The 21280-nt window shown below is 43.7% G+C and overlaps 1 protein-coding gene and 1 long non-coding RNA gene across 2 annotated transcripts in view; one reads left to right on the forward strand and one right to left on the reverse strand.

Moving 5' to 3' along the window:
• Nucleotides 1-20929, reverse strand: part of SESN3 (sestrin 3) — a 61111-nt gene extending 40182 nt beyond the window's left edge. Inside the window, exon 1 of the mRNA XM_079973892.1 lies at nt 20715-20929. Within this exon, the coding sequence (XP_079830018.1) occupies nt 20715-20816 (102 nt within the window). The 5' untranslated portion in view covers nt 20817-20929. The remainder of the gene's footprint in view (nt 1-20714) is intronic.
• On the forward strand, nt 5238-6468 carry LOC307215219. The gene is made up of 2 exons (XR_013838397.1): nt 5238-5891; nt 6141-6468. It is a non-coding gene; the product is annotated as an uncharacterized lncRNA (long non-coding RNA).
• Nucleotides 20930-21280: the final 351 nt, after the last annotated feature.

Here is a 21280-nt window from a genome sequence, read left to right on the forward strand (position 1 = left end):
ATGTGACAAACATGCTCCAATTTTCAATAAAAAGGTTGCTTAGTTGCCTGCCGTCTCTCCTAACGAATTAGTTAACTTCACCATATAAACTATGTCCCAGATCCTTAAAATCCACTCTTCTAATGTTAATTCCCAGTTTGCAAGAATTGTGATACCTGCTGCTCTCAAGAGGTTATTATCATTTCTTCAGATAGGACTAGGTCTTTTATATAGTTAAATAATACAACTGATGAATCTAATGGTAGTTTATATCCCCAGAAAGATCACTCACCCGGTATCACACCCCAACAGCATTCTGGGATACTGAAAACCTGCGAGAAACATCTGCTTTAGAAAATCTGAGGTAGGTAAGACATAAAAAAAGCCGCACTATCACCATAGAAACAGAAACTAACAATTACACAATCCACATAATTAAGACAGCCACTTTTCAATAAGCATATTTGTTTCTTTTGGCAGAGTTACTTGTTTGGTGTTTGCTTAAGATATAAAATTAGATTCCTTTGTGATCTCAAGACATCCATCCATCCAGAGTGTAATTAGAAGGCAAAGAGGCAACATTACCAGGTTGTTCTACCAGGTGTACCTAAATTGCAGAAAGATCTCTCTATCTAAGATTGCTATTATTCTCCCTGGGCAAGTTCAGCTCTCCACATTTCCACCTGAATTTGCAACTTGGTAAAAAAGCCCTTATTTGCCAGCATTTTAGTATGATTTTCTCTCCATGCTATTTTTTTATTTTTGCCTAATATACACATTTTTGCAAAGCAATTTTCTCTAATAAAGTGCATGTTTGTATGTCATTTCCACCAATATATGCATTTTTATGCACACTGAACCCTATGCCTTTGAATGCTAACCAAATCAAATTTCTCCCCAATCCCTAACGGCAACATCTGCAACCATCAGTTTTCAGAACTTTGATGTATAAATCCTGACACATGAACTTAAAGTGTAGACTATTACTCAGGTTTAAGTCCTACTAAGTTCAATAAGATTCTCATATGAACCACCTTTGCTTGCTGTGGCAGGCTCTCAATACAACTCTGCCCCAGAGAAGTTGAATTTAACAAATTTTCATTTCTCAAGGAAAAATTTAGGTTGAATAACAGAATGCTGACTTTTCCTTCCTGTAACTCTTTACTATTATTTCTGTGTGGCCCTTTAGATTGCATTTCTATTCGCTTTCATGTCATCATAGCTGGACTTTTAAACTGCCTCAAGGGTTGAGCATAGATCCAATGGTAAGTCATAAATTTAAATGTAAGTAACTTAAAATTTTGGGACGCAGGTGGCGCTGTGGGTTAAAGCCTCAGCGCCTAGGGCTTGCCGATCGAAAGGTCGGCGGTTCGAATCCCTGCGGCGGGGTGCGCTCCCGCTGCTCGGTCCCAGCGCCTGCCAACCTGTCTCCGGACAGCGCTGGCCCCTGGCCTCTTAAGTGAGATGGGCGCACAACCCCAGAGTCTGTCAAGACTGGCCCGTACGGGCAGGGGTACCTTTACCTTTACCTTTAACTTAAAATTTAAGCATGACACAACCTAGGGTGTGCTATGTGGTTCTGCTGCATTGAGAAGAAGAGGGGAGAGAAAAATACACACATGGGTATTTCAGAATGGGGAAGTTTAGAAGCATTATAGCCGCTTGCCTTTCAATTCTACAGGCACGCGATGGAAGAAAAGGGAACTCGGTGGTTGTGAGCTGCTGTGCTCAGCTTGGCAGGCTTCCAGGCAAGACATGTTGACCCACCCACTCAAAGCCAGATTTTCAGCCCAGCAAGTCAGACGACAGCATCCCTTTGCAGTTGTTTACTCCTATCCTCTGTGGAAATTAGAAGCAGAAGTCAGAGCCCAACCCCCCTCCAAAGCTTGTTTGGATAAAGAAAACCCAAAGACTGTGTATGCACCCTTTCCTTACAGGTTTGCAACTGAAAAAGATATGGTATGCATCAAAATGAAACAGGGTGTCTTAGACCACGGTGCATCCAATCACCAGGCCGCCATGTTTTTTAATAAAGGAAGAAAGTGGCGCCACTCAAACATTACCTTTTTGCTGTACATCAAACATGGTTCAGGTATACAGATAAAACAGGTGTAGGGAACCTTTTTCAGTCCAAGGAGCACATCCCTTGTGGCGGGAGGGTTTAGAGGCAAAAGCAGGCAGAACAAGGAATGTAAATTTCACCTTTGTTCTGTAGGCTAATTTCTAATACAATCATACACTCTTCCTCCTGACAAGCAAGTGACATTGTCAGAAATTAAGGACACAGTTGGTAGAGCATGAGACTCTTAAGCTTAGGGTTGTGGGTTCGAGCCCCACATTGGGCAAAGGTTTCCTGCAGTGCAGGGGCTGGACTGGGTGACCCTCATGGTCCCTTCCAACTCTACAATTCTATGATTCCAGCCAGGCAAAAGCATTCAAGGAGGGTGCAAAGCAGGGCCAGTGAAGGGCAGGCCTAGGGGGCAGGGATAATCCCAACAGCCAGATCGGCTTGGAGAGCCACACTTGGCCCCAGGCCTAAAGTTCCCCAACCCTGAACCAAAAGATGAGTGCAAGAAATATTACCATCTTTGCCACTTTACTTATGCATCACCTTATACTATAAGTGTCTCAAGGCAACCCAAAGCACAAAATACTACATACAACAGTAAAAAAAGAGAGATCATGCACCAATTTAAACATCTCAATCCTAGCTTTCCGTACAATCACCATGAACAGCAGACTGAAACAAACTGTTAAATAGGAGGAAAGAAAAAATAATAACAGGCAGGTGCCTGGGTGGAAATTTTCATTCTGGTGCTGAAAAGGCAGTAATGCCAATGCCAGGCAGGCCTAATTGGACAGGGCATTCCACAGACAGGGAGCCACTACTGAAAAGGCCCTCTTATGTAAATGCCCTATGACATCAGTGTTCCCCAACCTTGGGCCTCCAGCTGTTTTTGGACTACAATTCCCAATATCCTTGACCACTGGTCTTGATAGCGAGGGATGATGGGAGTTGTAGTCCAAAAACAGCTGGAGGCCCAAGGTTGGGGAACACTGCCCTATGTAATTTCTCAAGTACATACCATACATATATACACTTGCCCAGGAGCACGACTGAATTCAGCTCCCTACTGAGTGCACACACTGTGAGAAACTCAGTGTTGCTTCGGTGTAACATAGAAAATTATCCCTTCTTCCTTCATCCAAGCAACATGTTGGGTACAAAGCAATATTGTTCTTGTTCTCACATAATGATCACCTTTCTTCATTCAGATACGACAATGGGTTGCATTCAACTAACTTCTACTCAGAGCAGAGCCGCTGAAATTAATGGCCATGACTAACTTAGGTCCATGGTATGAGCTTTCGTGTGCATGCACACTTCTTCAGATACACAGTGTGTATCTGAAGAAGTGTGCATGCACACGAAAGCTCATACCAAGAACTAACTTAGTTGGTCTTTAAGGTGCTACTGGAAGGAATTTTTTTTGTTTTGACTATGGCAGACCAACACGGCTACCTATCTGTAATTAGGTCCATGGGTTTACTCTGAGTAAACATTGGTTGACTACAACCAACCAAGTATCCCAGGGGCTGTACAAACATTATGTGGATTTAAGATTGGTAAAGCACATGAGGACCTCATGGACCAAACAGAGAAATGGCTAATCCTAAAATGGCAGTAAAAGAAACCACAATATGCAACACAAGAGTCACCTCTATGGCCAGGTAGCAATTCATAGTCCCATTTTGATAAATGTGGTTGGATCCCAAAATATATCAATTTTAGTGCACCCAAAAACCTGCTACACCTTGGTGTCCATGTAAGCAGCTTTCATTGTGGCATTGGATCAATTAAATAATCTGCCCTACAGTGAACCAAAGGCATCAGAGATTTACTTTGGTTGAGAAGACACTGAAGGTACTGAAGAGCCTTGCCAGATTCTAGCACAGTGAGTTTCTGCTCTGGGTGGGTTGATGCTTCTGCCAGATTCTTGGCATCGATTCCAGAACCCTGCAACATCCCTCATCTAAACCAAACCTGGTTGTGGGCTCACACACTGAGTTGCCTAGCAATGACAGTGTGATTATTCCTCCTCCTTTTCAGTCTAACAAAGTAGCTGAATTGGCACAGGAGGCAGCAGCAAAGCAGCAAATGGAGGATGCACAGAGGCCTGGCCTGCTGCCCATACCTCGGCCTGCCTTGGGAAATTAGGGTTTAACTTAGCATGGATGCCGATGGGTAACACCTATATGGAGAGGGCAGGGTGTGACAAAGGAGCGGCAAAAGGCAGGGACAGAATGATATAGTTAATCTTTTAATATTCATTTAACGCTAACTGGGTGTGCTAATCATAATTTTTGTTGTTTAAGCACAGCGAAGCAGTAATGCTACAGCTAACTGGGAGGTTATTCTGCTATTGTAGCCTGAGAAGATTGAAGGCTTGGTGCCATAAAGTGTTCCCACCTGTCTAGCTTCAGCCAGGCTGTATAGGCATGGAAGATCTCTATGGTCTGATCTCTATGTCCCAGACACTCAAAATCTGGGAACGGCTGGTGAATGGTACAGACACCCACACCCCACCTTCTCCAGACCACAACAGGGCTTGTGCTTGTTTTGCTCAGGAACCTTGAGAGATTTTGCTGGGAAAGGAGGAGCAGATTGGTTACGGCAGTGTCTACCCCTCTTCTGCCTTCAACTTGGCTCTCCCAGTGCTCAGCTCAAGTTGCTTGGCTTCGGAACCTCAGTCTGTGGTCAGAGAGAGAAAGATGAATTATGGCAGCATGAGCCCTGGGTGAGACCATTAGTAGCTGGTGGCGGGTGGAGTGGAGATACACTGCCCAACCCAATCCGATCCCTTTCCAGCTGTTTCTGTCTTTCAGGGCTGTTGGGAGGTTTAAGAAAGAACAAGAGCCCAGATGGATCCGACTACGGGCTCTTCAAATCCAGCATGCTGTTTGGAACAGCAACCAGCCATATGCTGCTGGGAAGCTTAAAACCAGGGCATGAAGTCAGTAAGCCTTCCTCTGTTATCTGTCCCCAGTATCCAGCATGAAGAGACACCAGCATCACTCGACAACAAAATGTTGCAGCATGCAGAGCTTCTTGCTCAGGTTTCTAGCCACTCCATTTCATCCACCCCCTCATTTCCCTTCCTCTCCAGTCATTCTGTGCTCAATGTTCATTCTCTATCCTCACGGCTGTTTTGGAGTTTGCTTCTTCTTCTTTACTTAAGGGGGTGGGCTTTGTCCAAATCCCACTACAGCCATCAACTCACTGGGAGACCTTGGAGCACTCACTATCTCAATCTAACCTACTTTACAGGGTTGTTGTGAGAATAAAAAGGAAGGGGGGAAAGAAAGCCATGAACACAGCCTTAGACTTCCTGGAGGAAATGTGGGGCACAAATGTAGTAAGAAACTAAAATTGTTTCTAAATTCGCCATTGAGAACTATGCAAAGTTCTCTCTTTCACTCCTGAGAACCAGGAAATGGCCCATCTATATAATGAGGCGGATCATTCTACTCTCTCATCCTGTTCCAGCCACTATTTTCAGCAGAGAATCAACAAGGCTGGGATGATTTAAATTAACTATATTTAAATGATGTTTTCATTTATTTAATCAAGTAGAAAGTGAGAAAATAAAAAAGTGCTTTATAGGTATGTTAAGGGGTTTTATAGTACAATGGCAGCTTGGCCATATTGTGCTAAACAGACATGCTCAGAATAAATAATTTGTAAGTCAGACCATTGGTCTATCTAGCGCAACACGGTTTATGCTAGCGGCAGCTGCTCTTCAAGATTCCAGAAAAGGGTCTTTCCTAGCCCCACCTGGAAATGCTTGGAATGGAACCCTGAGACCTTCTGCACCCAAAGCAGATACTCTACTACTGAGCTAAGAGAGCCAGTGTGGTGTAGTGGTTAAGAGCGGTAGACACGTAATCTGGGGAACCGGGTTCGCATCTCCGCTCCTCCACATGCAGCTGCTGGGTGACCTTGGGCCAGTCACACTTCTCTGAAGTCTCTCAGCCCCACTCACTTCACAGAGTGTTTGTTGTGGGGGAGGAAGGGAAAGGAGAATGTTAGCCGCTTTGAGACTTCTGAAGGGGAGTGAAAGGCGGGATATCAAATCCAAACTCTTCTTCTAAGGCCCTAGTGGTAAGAAAGTATTGTACACTTTCTCAAAACTTTTCAAGCAAGAAGCTTGAAAAGTTTTTTATTCTGCCATGCTAGATATAGATTCTGACCAAAGGCCTGAAATAAACTGCAAATCTATTTATAACATAGAGTTGAGATGCTGGTCAATTGACCGCCTATTACTTGACTGCCGTCAAATATTCCATGAAGTCAAGAATGCCTTTGTATAAGCGGCAGATTACTTTTCTTTTCTTTTTTACTGCATCCCATGGTCCTTTGAGAGCAATGATACAAGGGCTTCTGTGTACTGGTTACTTGTAAATAAAACCTCTAAGCAGTTTATAATAGCAGCTGCCTGGTGTCATTAATTTTTTTATTTATTTTAATAAGGTAGACTGTATCGCACTTTTCATCATATCTGAGTCTCAAAGTGGCTCACTATGGGCATGAGGATAATACACTATTTGGAGACAGTACTCTATCAACTATGTAATTCTCTATGCTGTTGTTCTACCAGATCGATGTTTTCAGCAACGTCCAACTGAGTCCAATCAGCTGTTCAACTTGCTAGGATCTTGTCTCAAAAAGTGGGCAGTCCCGGGTGCATTAATAGGGGTAGGATGCAAATGCTGCCCATTTTCCAATACTCAATACATTGGGAAGACCTGAAATCTTGCATTTGCACCATTGATCACAACTATATTTTCTGACAGAGCACTCCACAGGTTATCAGTAAGAACACATTATTTTGCTTGAACCAGGAAGTTCCTCAGTTTCACTGAAACCCTAGTTAATGTTATGTACATATCAATTCAAGGATATATCTATGCACATGGGTCTATTTTAATATCTTTTAAAAAAGCATCTCAGAAGCTTTCACGACTAACTTTCCAGTCAAAGAAGCCATAGGTGTTTTATCAGGTATGCGGCATGAAGACGACCAATAAAGTTAGTGGTGAACACTTAATTATTTAAGCTTTCATTAGATTTCAGCAGCACTTTGAATTCCTGGCACATTTAAAACAAAGTATATCATGTAATCCCTTGATGGTGGCCAAACAGTAAAATATTTGGCAGCATTCTTAATTCCCCATCCTAAACACAGCCTACTCTGAACAGGCAAATTCAATCAGTTAATCCTTATGGAATTTCTTATCTTTCTTGATCAACCATTCAAAAGGCCTCGTGAAAAACAAAGATGAAAAAACAGAGATGCCAGTGTTTCTGCCCACCATGCTACTTAAGCAGTACAGTGGTACCTCAGGTTACATATGCTTCAGGTTACATACGCTTCAGGTTACAGACTCCGCTAACCCAGAATTATTACCTCGGGTTAAGAACTTTGCTTCAGGATGAGAACAGAAATTGTGCTCCGGCGGTGCAGCGGCAGCAGGAGGCCCCATTAGCTAAAGTGGTGCTTCAGGTTAAGAATAATTTCAGGTTAAGAACGGACCTCCGGAACGAATTAAGTACTTAACCCGAGGTACCACTGTATTTGTAATTGCCAGGTCCTTGGTAACTGAAAATAAGCTTTCCTAGATTGTGCTCAAGGCAGGTTTGGGTGTGTGTGTGTGTGCCTAAGAAGATTATATGGGATTGAGATCAAGTGTCGATCTCCCACCACTATGAATATTGCAAAAGCCTATCAGTTTTCACCAGACACTGAACAGTCTGTTAGCCCACCCTACTGCTTTAACAAAGCTTGTTGAGGAGATACTCAGCTAGACTCAATGCCCAAGAAGAGACTGGGGTGGATGGTGGGGGACTCTGGACTGTTGGAAAGTAAAGAAAAAATAGGGGCAAAAACTGAACCAACCAACACCTTCAGCAAACATTGCTGTGCCATTAAAGTAGAGCAGGCAAGGCCTCAAGAATCCCCTCTTCCCAACAGCAACAAAGATTAAAAAAGAAATCCTTCCACAATCTCATCTCTCTCTCATCCTGTTCACACATGCTTAAGGTACAAACTTGGGTAAACTTAAGTCTCATGCCAGCAGCTGCAACCATAAAGTGTGAATGTGACAAACCAGCAGCTGAAAACATGCATCCAACACACATGATTAGAGACAGCCAGGATTTGCTATGGCTTCTGGTAGAGTGTATGGTCAGAGGCAAAGCCAGGTAATGTATAAAACAGCCATCCCTACTTCTGGAAGTTGGCAGAACTATAGAAGAATTGCATATTGAAACCATGGAAATCAGCATGCCAATTCAGCACATCTCTGCATAATTAGTACAGGATTTCCATATTATACAAATTGTGTCACCTGGAATGTGGTAACTAAAAAGACATTGCACACTGCAATCCAACCTGCAATCATAACCCTCCAATGGTTTGCATGAACAGCAGTAATTTGCGTAGCAATCCATAAATAGTCCCTGGGAAAGTCAAAGCATCGTCTGAATTAGAAGCAAACTACTGCTAAAATTATATGTGGAGACACTCCTATTGTTGCTATTACTAAAGTACAGTACAGATGGTGTGTTAGGTGCTGTACAAATTATATTAAGGCAATAAAGTATCTAAATAAAATTAATTTAATTTTGGACAGGAGTAAAACACCAGTTTATTAGAACTTGCATGTCACCCCATGTTTGTCCCACTCTCTATAACCTACTTTTCTGGAGCAAATAAACATATTTCACTAATTAGATTTATAGCATGCCTTATCCCCAAGGCACTGGGTGGGTACAAATATGTCATCACCTCCTTTATGCTCACAATAACCCTGTGAGGCAGGTCACAATTACTGATATTTTGCAGTTGGAAAACAAATGCAACAGCAACTTGCTCAGGGTCACCAAAAAAGACAATTGTTGAAACCTGGCATCAAATCCCAGCTCAGAACTATAACATCACCAGGACATACAGCACCAAGCAATCTGAAGCATATTCACTCCAAATTTCTAAAGATTTCAGTGAGATTTGCTTCTGAGCAATAAATTTTTGGGTTGGTCTTTAATGTCACAAAAAGTTATCTGCAGGCATTCTCTGGTTTGGTATTGCACTCTTGAGTTACGAACCCTAGTCACACACAATCTATACAGTGGTACCTCAAGTTAAGAACTTAATTCGTTCCGGAGGCCTGTTCTTAACCTTAAACTGTTCTTAACCTGAGGTATCACTTTAGCTAATGGGGCTTCCCGCTGCCGCTGCCCGATTTCTGTTCTCATCCTGAAGCAAAGTTCTTAACCCAAGGTACTATTTCTGGGTTAGCAGACTCTGTAACCTGAAGTGTCTGTAAACCTAAAACGTCTGTAACCCGAGGTACCACTGTATATTCAACACTAATCCCCTTCCTAGCCCATGTGGCTAAGCTAGGTGAGTGGTAAAGCTTCTACAGTGGTACCTCCAGTTGTGGACAGGATCCGTTCCAGAGGTACGGCCGGATCCCAAGGCTTTCGCAATCGGAGAGACCGCTTCTGCATGCACACACGCGGCAAAAACCCAGAAATATATGTTCGGGTTTGCTGCTTACATATCCCGAAGTTTATGTAAGTGGAGGGATACGTAAGTGGAGGTACGACTGTACTTGTTTTAAAGACCACAACGGTAACTCTATACCCCAGTATTATGAAGTACCTCTTCTCTGAGGTACGTCCTCTTTTGCACTACTACCCCTCCCAACAGCAACGCTGGGAATTGCCCTTAGTGCTCAACCCCCATAGATTAAGTGCAGCTTGACTCCTGACTCGCTATTCTGGAGATTGCCACTCTCCCCTGCAACGGATTAGCTTACAGTGGCATGTGAACCAGGCCTAATTCTGGCTTCCTGGAACTGTGTGAACACGCCAGCTCCTGCTGAGAAGCCCTTAGCCACCTCCTCCCCAGTCCTCTTTACTACCATGACATGCTGAGTAAAAACAGAGGAGCAAAGCAACCTCTATGGAAGCCACTTGCCAACACGATCCCAATAAACCATAATTTGGCTTACAATGGCATGTGAGTTGTGAATCAAGCCATATTCACACTAGTTGCTAGCACCCCGTTCGTGCATGTGTGATTTCCTCAGATCAGGGAAGAGGAACCTTTCTGGCCACTCCTGCGGGTCAACTCTGACAGGTGGGTGGGACAACCCACGCATCAATCACGTGATGCCTCACCTACCTGGCAAAGTCCCCTTGAGCAGTGCTTCCCAAACTCCTGACAACATTGTGAACCACATAGCAAGGGGGTTTGACAGTCCTACGCCCAGCACTTCAGAAGCTCTGAGCACTGGCCTTGCTCAGCAACTCCCAGCGCCTGGCAACCAGCTGATTGTCAGGAATTTGGGAAGCACTGTGCAAAGTGCTTTGCAAGCCTTGTGGTCAGCACTTCTCAGCTCCCAAGCATACGGCTGACATAGCTGCTTTCTGCAGGGATCAGCTGTGGGATCAAGTTCCCCATGGGAACTTGAACTCACAATGCATCACCCAATGGGAGATTACTTTAACCCTTCTACGTGCAGGGATGGGGCATGGAACTTGTATGTAGAGACAACTCCCAATTTACACAGGGGTTACATTCCAAATGGCGGTTCGAATCCCCGCGACAGGGTGAGCGCCCGTTGCTTGGTCCCTGCTCCTGCCAACCTAGCAGTTCAAAAGCACGTCAAAGTGCTAGTAGATAAATAGGTACTGCTCCGGCGAGAAGGTAAACGGTGTTTCCATGCGCTGCTCTGGTTCGCCAGAAGCGGCTTCGTCATGCTGGCCACATGACCCAGAAGCTGTACGCTGGCTCCCTTGGCCAATAAAGCGAGATGAGCGCCGCAACCCCAAAGTCGGCCACAACTGGACCTAACGGTCAGGGGTCCCTTTACCTTTAACATTCCAAAGTACCATGTATATTTGAAACACAATTGAAAATGCCAGCAAACACCCTGTTCCGCCCCTTTCTGTGACATTTTTGGGTCACTTTCAGGTTCAGCAAGGTCACACACATATCGGACGTGCCTAAAACGGTCGCTCCCTGCAACTGATGCTCACACTAGCTGTTACTGCCCAATTCATACATGTATGATTTTTCTAGCTCTTCAGTGCATCCCAAGAAAACTTGACAGCCCAGACTGGACTGATGGCTTAGGGAGTGACAAAGATGCAGAGACTTCAGAAAGCCCAATATGGCCTGCAGGTTACTTAGTGAGAGCTGAGAAATGAAACACGAAAGGCAAGCTCTCACTATGCAACTCTAAATTTGGCCAATACGTGCAAACCTACCTTATGCATGTTTACACAGAAGCCAATCCTACTGAGTTTAATGAGGTTTACTCTTAAGCAAACATACTCAGGGCTTCCAGCCAAGTCTGACAAACAGGACCACCAGATCTATACTTCACATCTTAAAGCAGTTTAGAACCAATTTCACAAAAAAGACTTCCCAGAAAGATCCCTGAGGAATTATGGCTTTTGTGAAGGTTCTGGGAATTCTGTGCTAAGAATAGCCTCAACACTTCGCAGCACTCCACATCCAAGGAGTCTTCAATCTGGAACCGTGACATTTATAAACCAGTATGAAAGTGCATTCATACCCCTTTAACAGTCACAGCTTTCCCCAAAGAATCCTGGAAACTGCAGTTTATCCCCACAGGCCTACAATTCCCAACACCCTTAACAAACCACAGTTCCCATGATTATTTGGGGAACGCTATGTGCTTTAATACATGGTGTGGACGTGACTTAGAAATGCCCACAAAAATGGATGACAATATACCAGGACGGGTTTGATCACATAAAGTAACACCACTATTTAGAAAACATATATTGCCTTGGGAGTTTTGAGATCACTTTGTTCCCATTAACTCTGTGATCTGTAGAACAACCCTGCAAATTAATGCAGCACTGTATTTCCCAAACTACAGCTTGGGACAGGGCTATAATAAGGGTGGGCCTTCATAAGACCATCTAGCTAGTATGCAAGACTTTCCCTGGCTCACAGCTTATTTCCACCCTCTTGCAAAACCCATGTTTGGGGATGGGGCAGAACTAACATGAACCACAATACTCTGGAGCAGCCTTTCTCAACTCCCATCATCCTTGACCAGTGGCCATGCTACCTAAGGAAGCTGGGAGTTGTAGTCCAACGACACCTGGGGAGACAAGGTTGAGCAAGGCTTCTCTAGAGTGATGGGGAGAACTCACCCTACAGGAACACCTGGCCCAGAAATGCAACAGTTAAATCCAATGGTATTGCTCTGTGCTTCTCAAATCCATGAAACTTCTCACAGATTAGAAAGCAGGAAGAAACATCAAGTATGATGTATAATATGATCCAAGAGCTTAGAAGAGGGGGAGGAGGGGGATAAATAAATGCACGTACCAAACATACACATTTGTTAGCACAAAACACATTTTTATAAGCCTACAGACAGTCAACTTTTTTTTTTAAAGTGTGTATTATCCTACCCAGCCCTCCCCCACACCAGTTCTCCAAAAGCCAAACCCTTCTTTGGAAGACAGCAGGGCGGGGGGGGGGGGCGTAGCTGTTCTACAATTTCACTGCATGGCTTGAAAAACAACTTTGATTGGCACTTGGCCTGACCCACAGAGCAAGAAAAAAAGAAGAAGAATAACAGCTTTGGGACAAAGAGTGCAAATATTTGAGCGCAATGACTTACATGCTTTCTTCATATTTACAAGAAAAAATCCTGGTACAAAGATATAATTAGAAAGAGGCTGCCAAACATACACATACACAGCACATTTGCCTTAGTTGCTCCAAGATCTGCCCAGCTCAGCAGTTTTAATTCATTTGCGCTGGACAAACAAGAGGCAACTCAGTTAATCAGATGTACAGAGTGGAGGCAAACCAATCAGAATATTCTTGAAGGGTGGCTTGCTGGATAGCTAGTATTGTTAGAAATAGTGGCAGATGTGTCTGGTTCGGCTTGGGGCTCCATAAACCAAGGTTTCGATGTGCTGAACAAGCATTGCAGTCAAATGCTTATCTAAAAGGCCTCCCCTCTCCTTGTACATCACTTTGGAGTTTAGTTTATGGTTTGCATTATTCCGCATTCTGACTGAACCAGGGAAATCTGGTTTAATGTCATTTAACAAGCCAGGACCAGATCCCTTCAACCCACTAGCCATGTTTTAACCCACCCCCCTCCAAATCACTTGCCATTACTGCCAGGGGCAATGCCACACACTTCTTCATAAGGATGTCAGCACACATGGAGAATTGAATTAGCTGTTATTATGGAAGGTGGTGGGAAATTCAACATGCAACTGCTGTCTTCAGCGGCAGCCTCATCTTCACTGAGGTACAGCCTTAAGAATTTTTTTTAAAAAACCATGTTTTCTAGCTATTGCTGGCTCTTTCACTTAAAACTAAATGGCCTAAGCCTAAAACTAGTTCAGGGAACGCTTTCCCCCATATTGACCCCTTCCCATTCTTCAGTCACTTTGGTCTTGTTCCAGGAAACACTTCCATCTGAAGTAAGGCCAGTATCCACTGGGAGCAGGGCCTTCTAAGGTATGGCACATTTCTTCTCAGAAGAGCTTTCCTATGAAGAAAGGTCTTCATCTGCCTTCTGAAAACCATTTAAATTATTTTATTATTTAATGCCAAAAAGACTAGCATTATTAACACTCCTGCTAAGATTCTGGCATTTATATTAAACTCTTTTTTCATCTTTTTATGAATTTTATATGCATTTAGGGCTAATTCAAATATCCCTCGGGGGTAGAAAGCATGATAAAAATGTAATAAAATAAACTGTGTAATAAAATAAACTGTGACAAGAAATGCATGGATAACTTTGCCACAAGAGGGTAAGGCAAAGTCGTTCTGCGTGACCTGCGCCCAAATCATTAGTCAGCCTCCATTTCTCCCCCCCCCCCAAATCAAAATAAGGAAACTAACTTAATTTGCCCGATTGCATTGGCTTTGAAGGTTTTCAAATACTTTTTCCCCTTTTAGGCAAAGGAACATGTTGTTGACTACTCATACAGTGGTAATGAAGACTGCAGAAGCAAGGCACGTAGGAAAAGGGAGGAGGCATCATTCAGTTTGGATACACACAGAAAAGCGGGAGGGGGAGTAACAGGTAGCCAATTGGCCTCTATTCAATTCTTGGCTTATTTTCCAAACACAGTCAGCTTATTTTCAACCTCTTATTCACAGCCATGAGGGCTAGGAACCACACCTCAAGAAAGAGAAGAACGATATTCTCAGGATGCTAACTGCACCACTGATTCAGAGGCTGGTCTTATAGAACCCCTTCCCTAGGCATATTCATATGGCCCCTGTGTTGATGGCTTGTAAAACAGCTTGAAGACTTTTTTGTTGCAAAATGCTTTCACTTGCTATTTTAGCTGTTTTGTATTTCACAGCTGTTGTTCTTTTAAAACTCTTTGTTTTTTATACTGATACTGTTTATTGCTGTTGCTATAATATTTTTAGTTGTTTTAGTGTTTTACGGATTGTGTGCTTTCACAGTTTATAATCACATTATGAATTTTATGCTTTTAATATGTTGTGGGTAGCTGGGGGGAGGGGCGGTTTAACACCTGAAAGGCAGCCTATAAATATTGATCTTTTTAAACAGAATGTACATGACACAGAGATCAAGTATCAGAGAGGTGTTGTCATAGGAATTTACTTACCCACATCTCAATAAATCAGAAATCACCTCAACAGTACAAAATAGTTAAACTATTCCTTAAAAAAGGGATCCAAGGATGAAAATATACTCATCCATCACCCCAAACACACAACTTCCCAGGTAAAGTAGGAGTTCACTCTAGAAATATTACTTTCTGCAAAGTATACAGGCAAAAACAGTCATGTTTATATTACTTATTACATCTGAACAGAATCCATACACCATTTTTTAAAAAACTGCATTTTAAGGAATTCATACTAGGAATCAAGATTCTCACTAACAAGGGAGCCTTCCTACATACAGACAATGATTCATGATTCTAGCATCAGATTATGTGACCAGCAGGATTTGGTCCTTTTTTGAGCACATTATTACATAATTTTAAAACTGCAAAGAATTGGGGTATTGTATCTTTCACATACCACTTTTTTCCATCATCCAGTAACTCTTAGTGCATCAATTAATCTGCTGAATAATATCCATCTCAAAATCTCCACACATCACTTGGTATTCTGGGACCTTACATGAAATGTATGGATTCCTGACCAAGCCGCCTTAATTAAAAAAGTCATCACAATAATTTGTCAGCATTTTATTGTACGTTTCTCCTAATATATACATTTCTGTTTGTAATTTTGTTCCCTATTACACCCCAACATATTTTATGTTATTTTCACCAATATATACATTTTTATGCACATGCTTTATAGCACATTATCTGACTGGAAAACTGAATTGCAAAATTCAGAAAAGTGCACATTTTAAAGGATAGCTTCATTTGGATTCACATTTGGGAGGGGTGCGGGAAGTACAAATAAGGTAGTTTTGCATTAAAATGCAAACAGAATTTCTCCCCTATCCCTTGCTGGGTGCCACTTGGCCAGTATGAAGCACACTGTGCCATAATACAGTCCTCCCTCCCCAAAAGGGAAGAGACATAGACACTGCGGTGGAGGGACTGCAAAGTTCTAGGCAGGGAGCTAATCTTGCAGCAAGTAGGGCCAAAGATGCTTCACACGCAGCAACAGAGGATTAGCTTGCAGCCCTCAAATTGCTAAGTATGGCAGAGAAGCAGGCAGCACATGGGAGCTTCTAGTCAAAGGTGTTCTTCCCACTCCTGTTTTGTACCCTGGCTGGCTGGATTCACAAGGAAGCTTGAAATGCCCTCTTCTAATGCCAGTGTTGGAGTACTGCTCCGGTCTACTGCATGCATGTAGCTGTGTGCAAGGAGACCCCATTCATTCACTTACCAAAGAGATGCCTACTGGTAGAAGGCAGGAGGAAGAGAGCAGTTAGAAGGGGAATCCCATGTTTGAAAAACCCTGCCAGTGAAACATACCCAGCACTCAACAGGAGATGTGGGCAAGATATCTTCTAGAGAATTTTGCTTGGCATTACTGTAGTAATTTTACTGAGGAACCCCCAATAAGATTCCAAGAAAACCAGATTTTCTGAGTACACACACAGACATGATGTTCATATACGGAAAGGGGAGGAGGATCTAATAATAAGAGATTTGTCATGGAGACAAAATCTAAAATCAGACACACAATACAGATATAGCTGCTACAGAAAGTGTAAGCATAAAAAAGAGCAGGGAGATTATATAGAGTTGAGAGGCATTTATTTTGACATACTCTACATATACAGAGAGGATACAGTTCAAAAGATAAAAGTTTCCTTCCCCTTCTCTTTCTTCACCCTCATAGCAGACCCACACACTGAAGTCAAGGTTATGAAGAGGACAGTGCTCCTTGCAAAAATGTGTGTCAGATGTGGGTGGAGATAAGGAAGATGAGATGTAGTCCATCTCTCTTTCTCTCTCTCCTGCAGGATGTCTTCAATAAGATATTATATGCAGCACTGAGGCTTAGTGTTGCAGAGGCAAAACCAACAGGAATCAATATCAATACAAAAGGGAGAAATAGTTAGAAGGTAGGAGGTTTCTGCTTCAATCATACATTAAGTCTGGAGGGTAATCTCTGCATTCTAGTCTGACAACATTGAAACCAATGAAAACCCTGGTTTGCTTAGTGACATCATTGGTATTGGCTGCAATCTTACAGGATGAAGCATATTCAGTGTCTGTCTGATATATGTGTCGAGTTACAATCTATCCCCCAACCTCCCAAAAAGGGTTCTAGTCTGGCTCAATGATTACTTGGGGCAAAGATCCTATTTCCATGGTAACGGGGGGGGGGGGAGAGAGACTATGATAGCTAAGTTTTACACCCAGCAGACCCATTGAAAAAATGAGTATGACTAAGTTAGGTCATTTAATTGCAAGATCCCCCCCTCACCTTTTTTTTAACTAGAAGGGACAGAGCTGTCATAAATAAAGAGGGGAGCAATTTGAGTTGAACTGTCAAGTCTACGGCACAAATAAAATTTATATTTATTCTGCAAACTATCTCATAGGCTTTGCGCTGATAACAATATCCAGGAGGATAAACCACTCAGTCAGTCTGACCTTACCATCAACTATACCACCATTATCCACTCCTTCAATTTACTCCAGTCCTCAGTCAACATCATAAGCTTAGGCATTAAATATTTTGATGGGCAGTAATGCAAGGAGAAATCATCTCAATAGTCACGCATCAGTTTTGCAGCCTCCCACAAAGTTACACCACAGCCAAAACCTGAATTTCTTCTAGAAGTAAATCAAGACCTCTCAATTAAGATTAAGCAAAAAGCAGGAGAGAAACTAGAAACACATGAAAACACCTACATATAAATATTTGTCTTTAAAGTACATGCATGCTACACTTGATATTAAAGTGGGATTTTTTGAGCATCTTCTGGGTGGCAGGAGGAAGCTCAACCTGGAGCTATGAAAAGGGAGGGGGCGTAGGAAGCTGCCTTTTGCTGAGTCAGACCATCAGATCCATCTAGCTCAGTTTTGTCAACACTGACCAGTAGTGGCTCCCTAGAATTCCAGACAGGAGTCTCTCCTAACTGTACCTGGAGACACCTGGGATTGAACATGGGACAAGTAGATGCTCTACCACTGAGCTTCAGCCACATTCTAGCTTCCTCCCACCTTTGGAAAGAGGGTGCACAAACCACATATAGAATTTAGACAGTGTTTGTTCTTATTCTTTTGAAGGTCTTGAGACTTCAGGGACAAGACATTATTTTAAAAATTCCAATGGATAAATGAAGTAGTGATACAGAAAGCACAGGTACAGCAAAATAAGAATTTCATACAGACACATGCCACATCAAGTACAGAGAGCACAACCCTGCCAAAGTCAAGCCCCTTTAATTGATTTCACTAGACAATCCAAGTCTCTACCACTGAAACCAACAGGACAGGTCCTATGATCCTATGGCCCCTGGAAGGATATCCCAGAGGCCATAGGAATCATTGGAGCACCCTTTATAAGGACAGAAAGGAAACTCCTCAACCTTGGAGAGGGAGATCCAGTGTTGGATCCCACCTCCCCATTGCTATGGAACCTTCCACAGCCCTTCCTCTATTGTTGTCAGAACTGATCTCAGCAGAGCAAAAAAAAGGGGGGGCATGCCAAGGGTGTGCTTGGATCCAAAAGATCCAACGCATTCCCAGTCCCCTGGCACACCTCCAAACCAGGAGCACTCATACAACAGTGAATTTCATTCCCTTTATTTCCCATGGGAGGTGAATAGTTTTGGGGGATGTAGAAAAAACAGAAAAGGACAAAGGTGAGCAAGGGCCATCCTCTGTTCTCAGGGCACTGGAGAATCCAGGAGGTAGATGAACTGCCTTCAATTCCCTTCCTTTCAGCCCTGCCCACCCAGGATCACACTGTATAAAGGTGATTATCTTTACCATACTGTTTAAAGGTACTTTAAAGGTACTTGTTTTAACAGGATCACACACAGAGAGAAAAGTATACACTTATTACAGTAAGTGTCAGACTTAGTGAATGTTAGCATTTACTAGCAATTCTTAAGATTTTTGGAGGACTGCCCACAGTAAATGTCAGAAATGTGCAAGTCATTAACCTGCGTTTTTAGCATTAGCACATCATTTACTTCTAAGCAATGGAAATATATAGGCATATTATATATAACCTAATTAAGGCAATTAGGTTAGCTCTGAGATTTACTGGTAAATATTTTCTGACATATCCCACTGAACCTTTTTCTTCTTCAGTACAATGATTACAAACAGAAGACAACATTCCCCAGGGCTGGAATTCTATACTTTCTTATCTGGAAGTAAGGCCTACTGATCTCAGGGAAGCTTTATTTTCAAGTAAACATGCAAATTTGTATTTGTTATACTTAGAGGAGACAATTAAAAACTCAATGGGCAATTGTATAAATCAGATGTCACCCATATTCTATACACAAACACAAAGACGCATACCCTATTGCACTATATTCATTTAGATGATATGTGAAACCAATCCACCACCCCTTTTTGTTTTACTGACGACATGATCTGCTATTTTTTGATGCTGCCAGGCTGTATACAATTTTATCAATTGCTATTATTATTATGCTTTTGTTTAAGTGGTTCAGTACCAACTGTAACCACACTGAGCACCTTTCAAGAACAAGTCACACTTAAAGCACATGAACAAATAATAAATTATGCATACATTGTATTAAAATGATAATATGCATATTTTATGCAATTTTAATATACAATATATACATATAATATGTACAGTATTATCCTACTTTACTATGCAATTATAAACAACCTTACATTATAAACAAAAGAACACAGTTTTAAAACTTTTTAAAACAACCAAATAACCTTAATATAGCTAGCACTTAAAAGCAGCCAGTCCAATACACTTTGTAATATAAAAATAATGGGCTGGCTCCAGACTAATTTAGCCACGCTTTACCCTCATTAAAAATGATTGGACTTTTCTTAGTCGTAATTAACAGCACAAGCCTAACCACATCACATCTACTTAGAAGTCCTATTGAGCAAAACAGGGCTTAGTCCCAAGTAAATGTGGTGACAGGACTGTCAGTTGTCCCATGGACTGCAATGGGGCTAATGCATGGCTAACTTAAGGCTGCAGTCCCAACCCCACTTACCTGTGAGCAAGCCCCACTGGGACCAGCACAACTTACTTGTGAGCAAAAAAACGGTTAGGATTGCAGTTAAGTCTACATCCAGCTGGATATGGTTCTTATTATTTTTACACAGCTGTACTATGCAAATCATACCTATTTTATACAACTTTACTACTGGATAGGAAAACACACAAACTGCTCTCTTGATATATACATATGTATTTAGAGATAGGGTTGTATCCAAATTAAGTCCTGCTCAGAGCAGACCCGCCGAAATTAATGGGCATGGCTAACCTGGATACATTCCTTTCTGAGGGTCCTAGAAGTTAGTTGCAGACAACACCAGCTGTCCAAGTTCTATCTACTCACAAGTAGAGCCACTGAAACCAAGGGACCCAAGTCAGCCTTGCCCATGGGACTTCAGTGGGTCTACTCTGAGGAGGGCTATTGCGTTGTATCCCAGCTAAGTCCTCCTCAGAGCAGACCCACCGAAACCAGCAGAACGAAGTCAGCCATGCCCATGGGACTTCAGTGGGTCTACTCTGGAGGAGAACACGAGCTACCAATGTAGCACCAGAATTCACACTTACACACATATAACGCCTCATTATATATGCTTTGGGATAACCCTGACTGACTGACACACGTACACAAGCAGCCGTACGCGAAGGTGAAAGAGCCCCCCCCCCCCCACCTCAGCGGGGCGCGCGCCTCCCTCCCCCCCCCCCTTTATAAGAGTTGGCCGAGGGGGCGTGGCCCGAGCGCAGCAGCCCAACGGTCCGCAATCGGGAACGGCGAGCAGCATCTCCGAGCGCCTTCGGGCAGAAGTCGCCTCCTCCGATCGGGCTCCCCCCCCCCCCCCACCAACTGCCCGCTCCCCGCGCGCCCTGCTCCCCAACGTTCCACAGCACCGCGCGCACGCGCGGAGGGGTGTATGTATGTGTGTGTTTGTGTGAGGAACGTGACGGGGGTCGACGTACACCCACCTGCCTCAGCACTTTCCGGCAGTTGCTACAGACCCTCCGGCACTCTCCGTGGCCGCTGCCGCCGGGGACGGACGAAGGGCAAGAAGCGGCGCCCCTGTTCATGGTTGCCGGAGCCAGCAGGGGCAGAGGGAGGCGACTGGCTGCAGCGGCTGCCTGCGCTCAGCGCTCAGCGCCTCCGGCCGCCGCCCCCATCCGCCGCTCCCCTCCTCCTCCTCTTTCCCCCTCCCGCCCCCCTGGAAGCGCTTCGGCTTCAGCAGCTCAGGAACAGCCGCTGCCATCCCCGCCCCGCCCACCAACCGCGGCTCTCCCTCGCGCGCACACCCCTCAGCCGCCGCCAATCGCCGCGCCTCGGCCACGCCTACCCGCAACCCCCGCCTGGCCAATCGCAGGCGCCGGCCACAGCCAGCCAATCGGCCGAGCGTTCTCCCGCTCCCCATCTCCGGGCAGTCTCCGAGTTGGAGGAGGGGCCGTCCCGCAAACGGGGCGGAGAGAAGAAGGGAGCTTCTCGGCAACCTATAAGGGGGCGGAGGAGGTGGGGCCAGGTGGCGCGAGGCGGGGCTTCCCTC

Source organism: Podarcis cretensis (assembly GCF_951804945.1).
Source record: "Podarcis cretensis genome assembly, chromosome: 4".
NCBI lineage: Eukaryota > Metazoa > Chordata > Lepidosauria > Squamata > Lacertidae > Podarcis > Podarcis cretensis.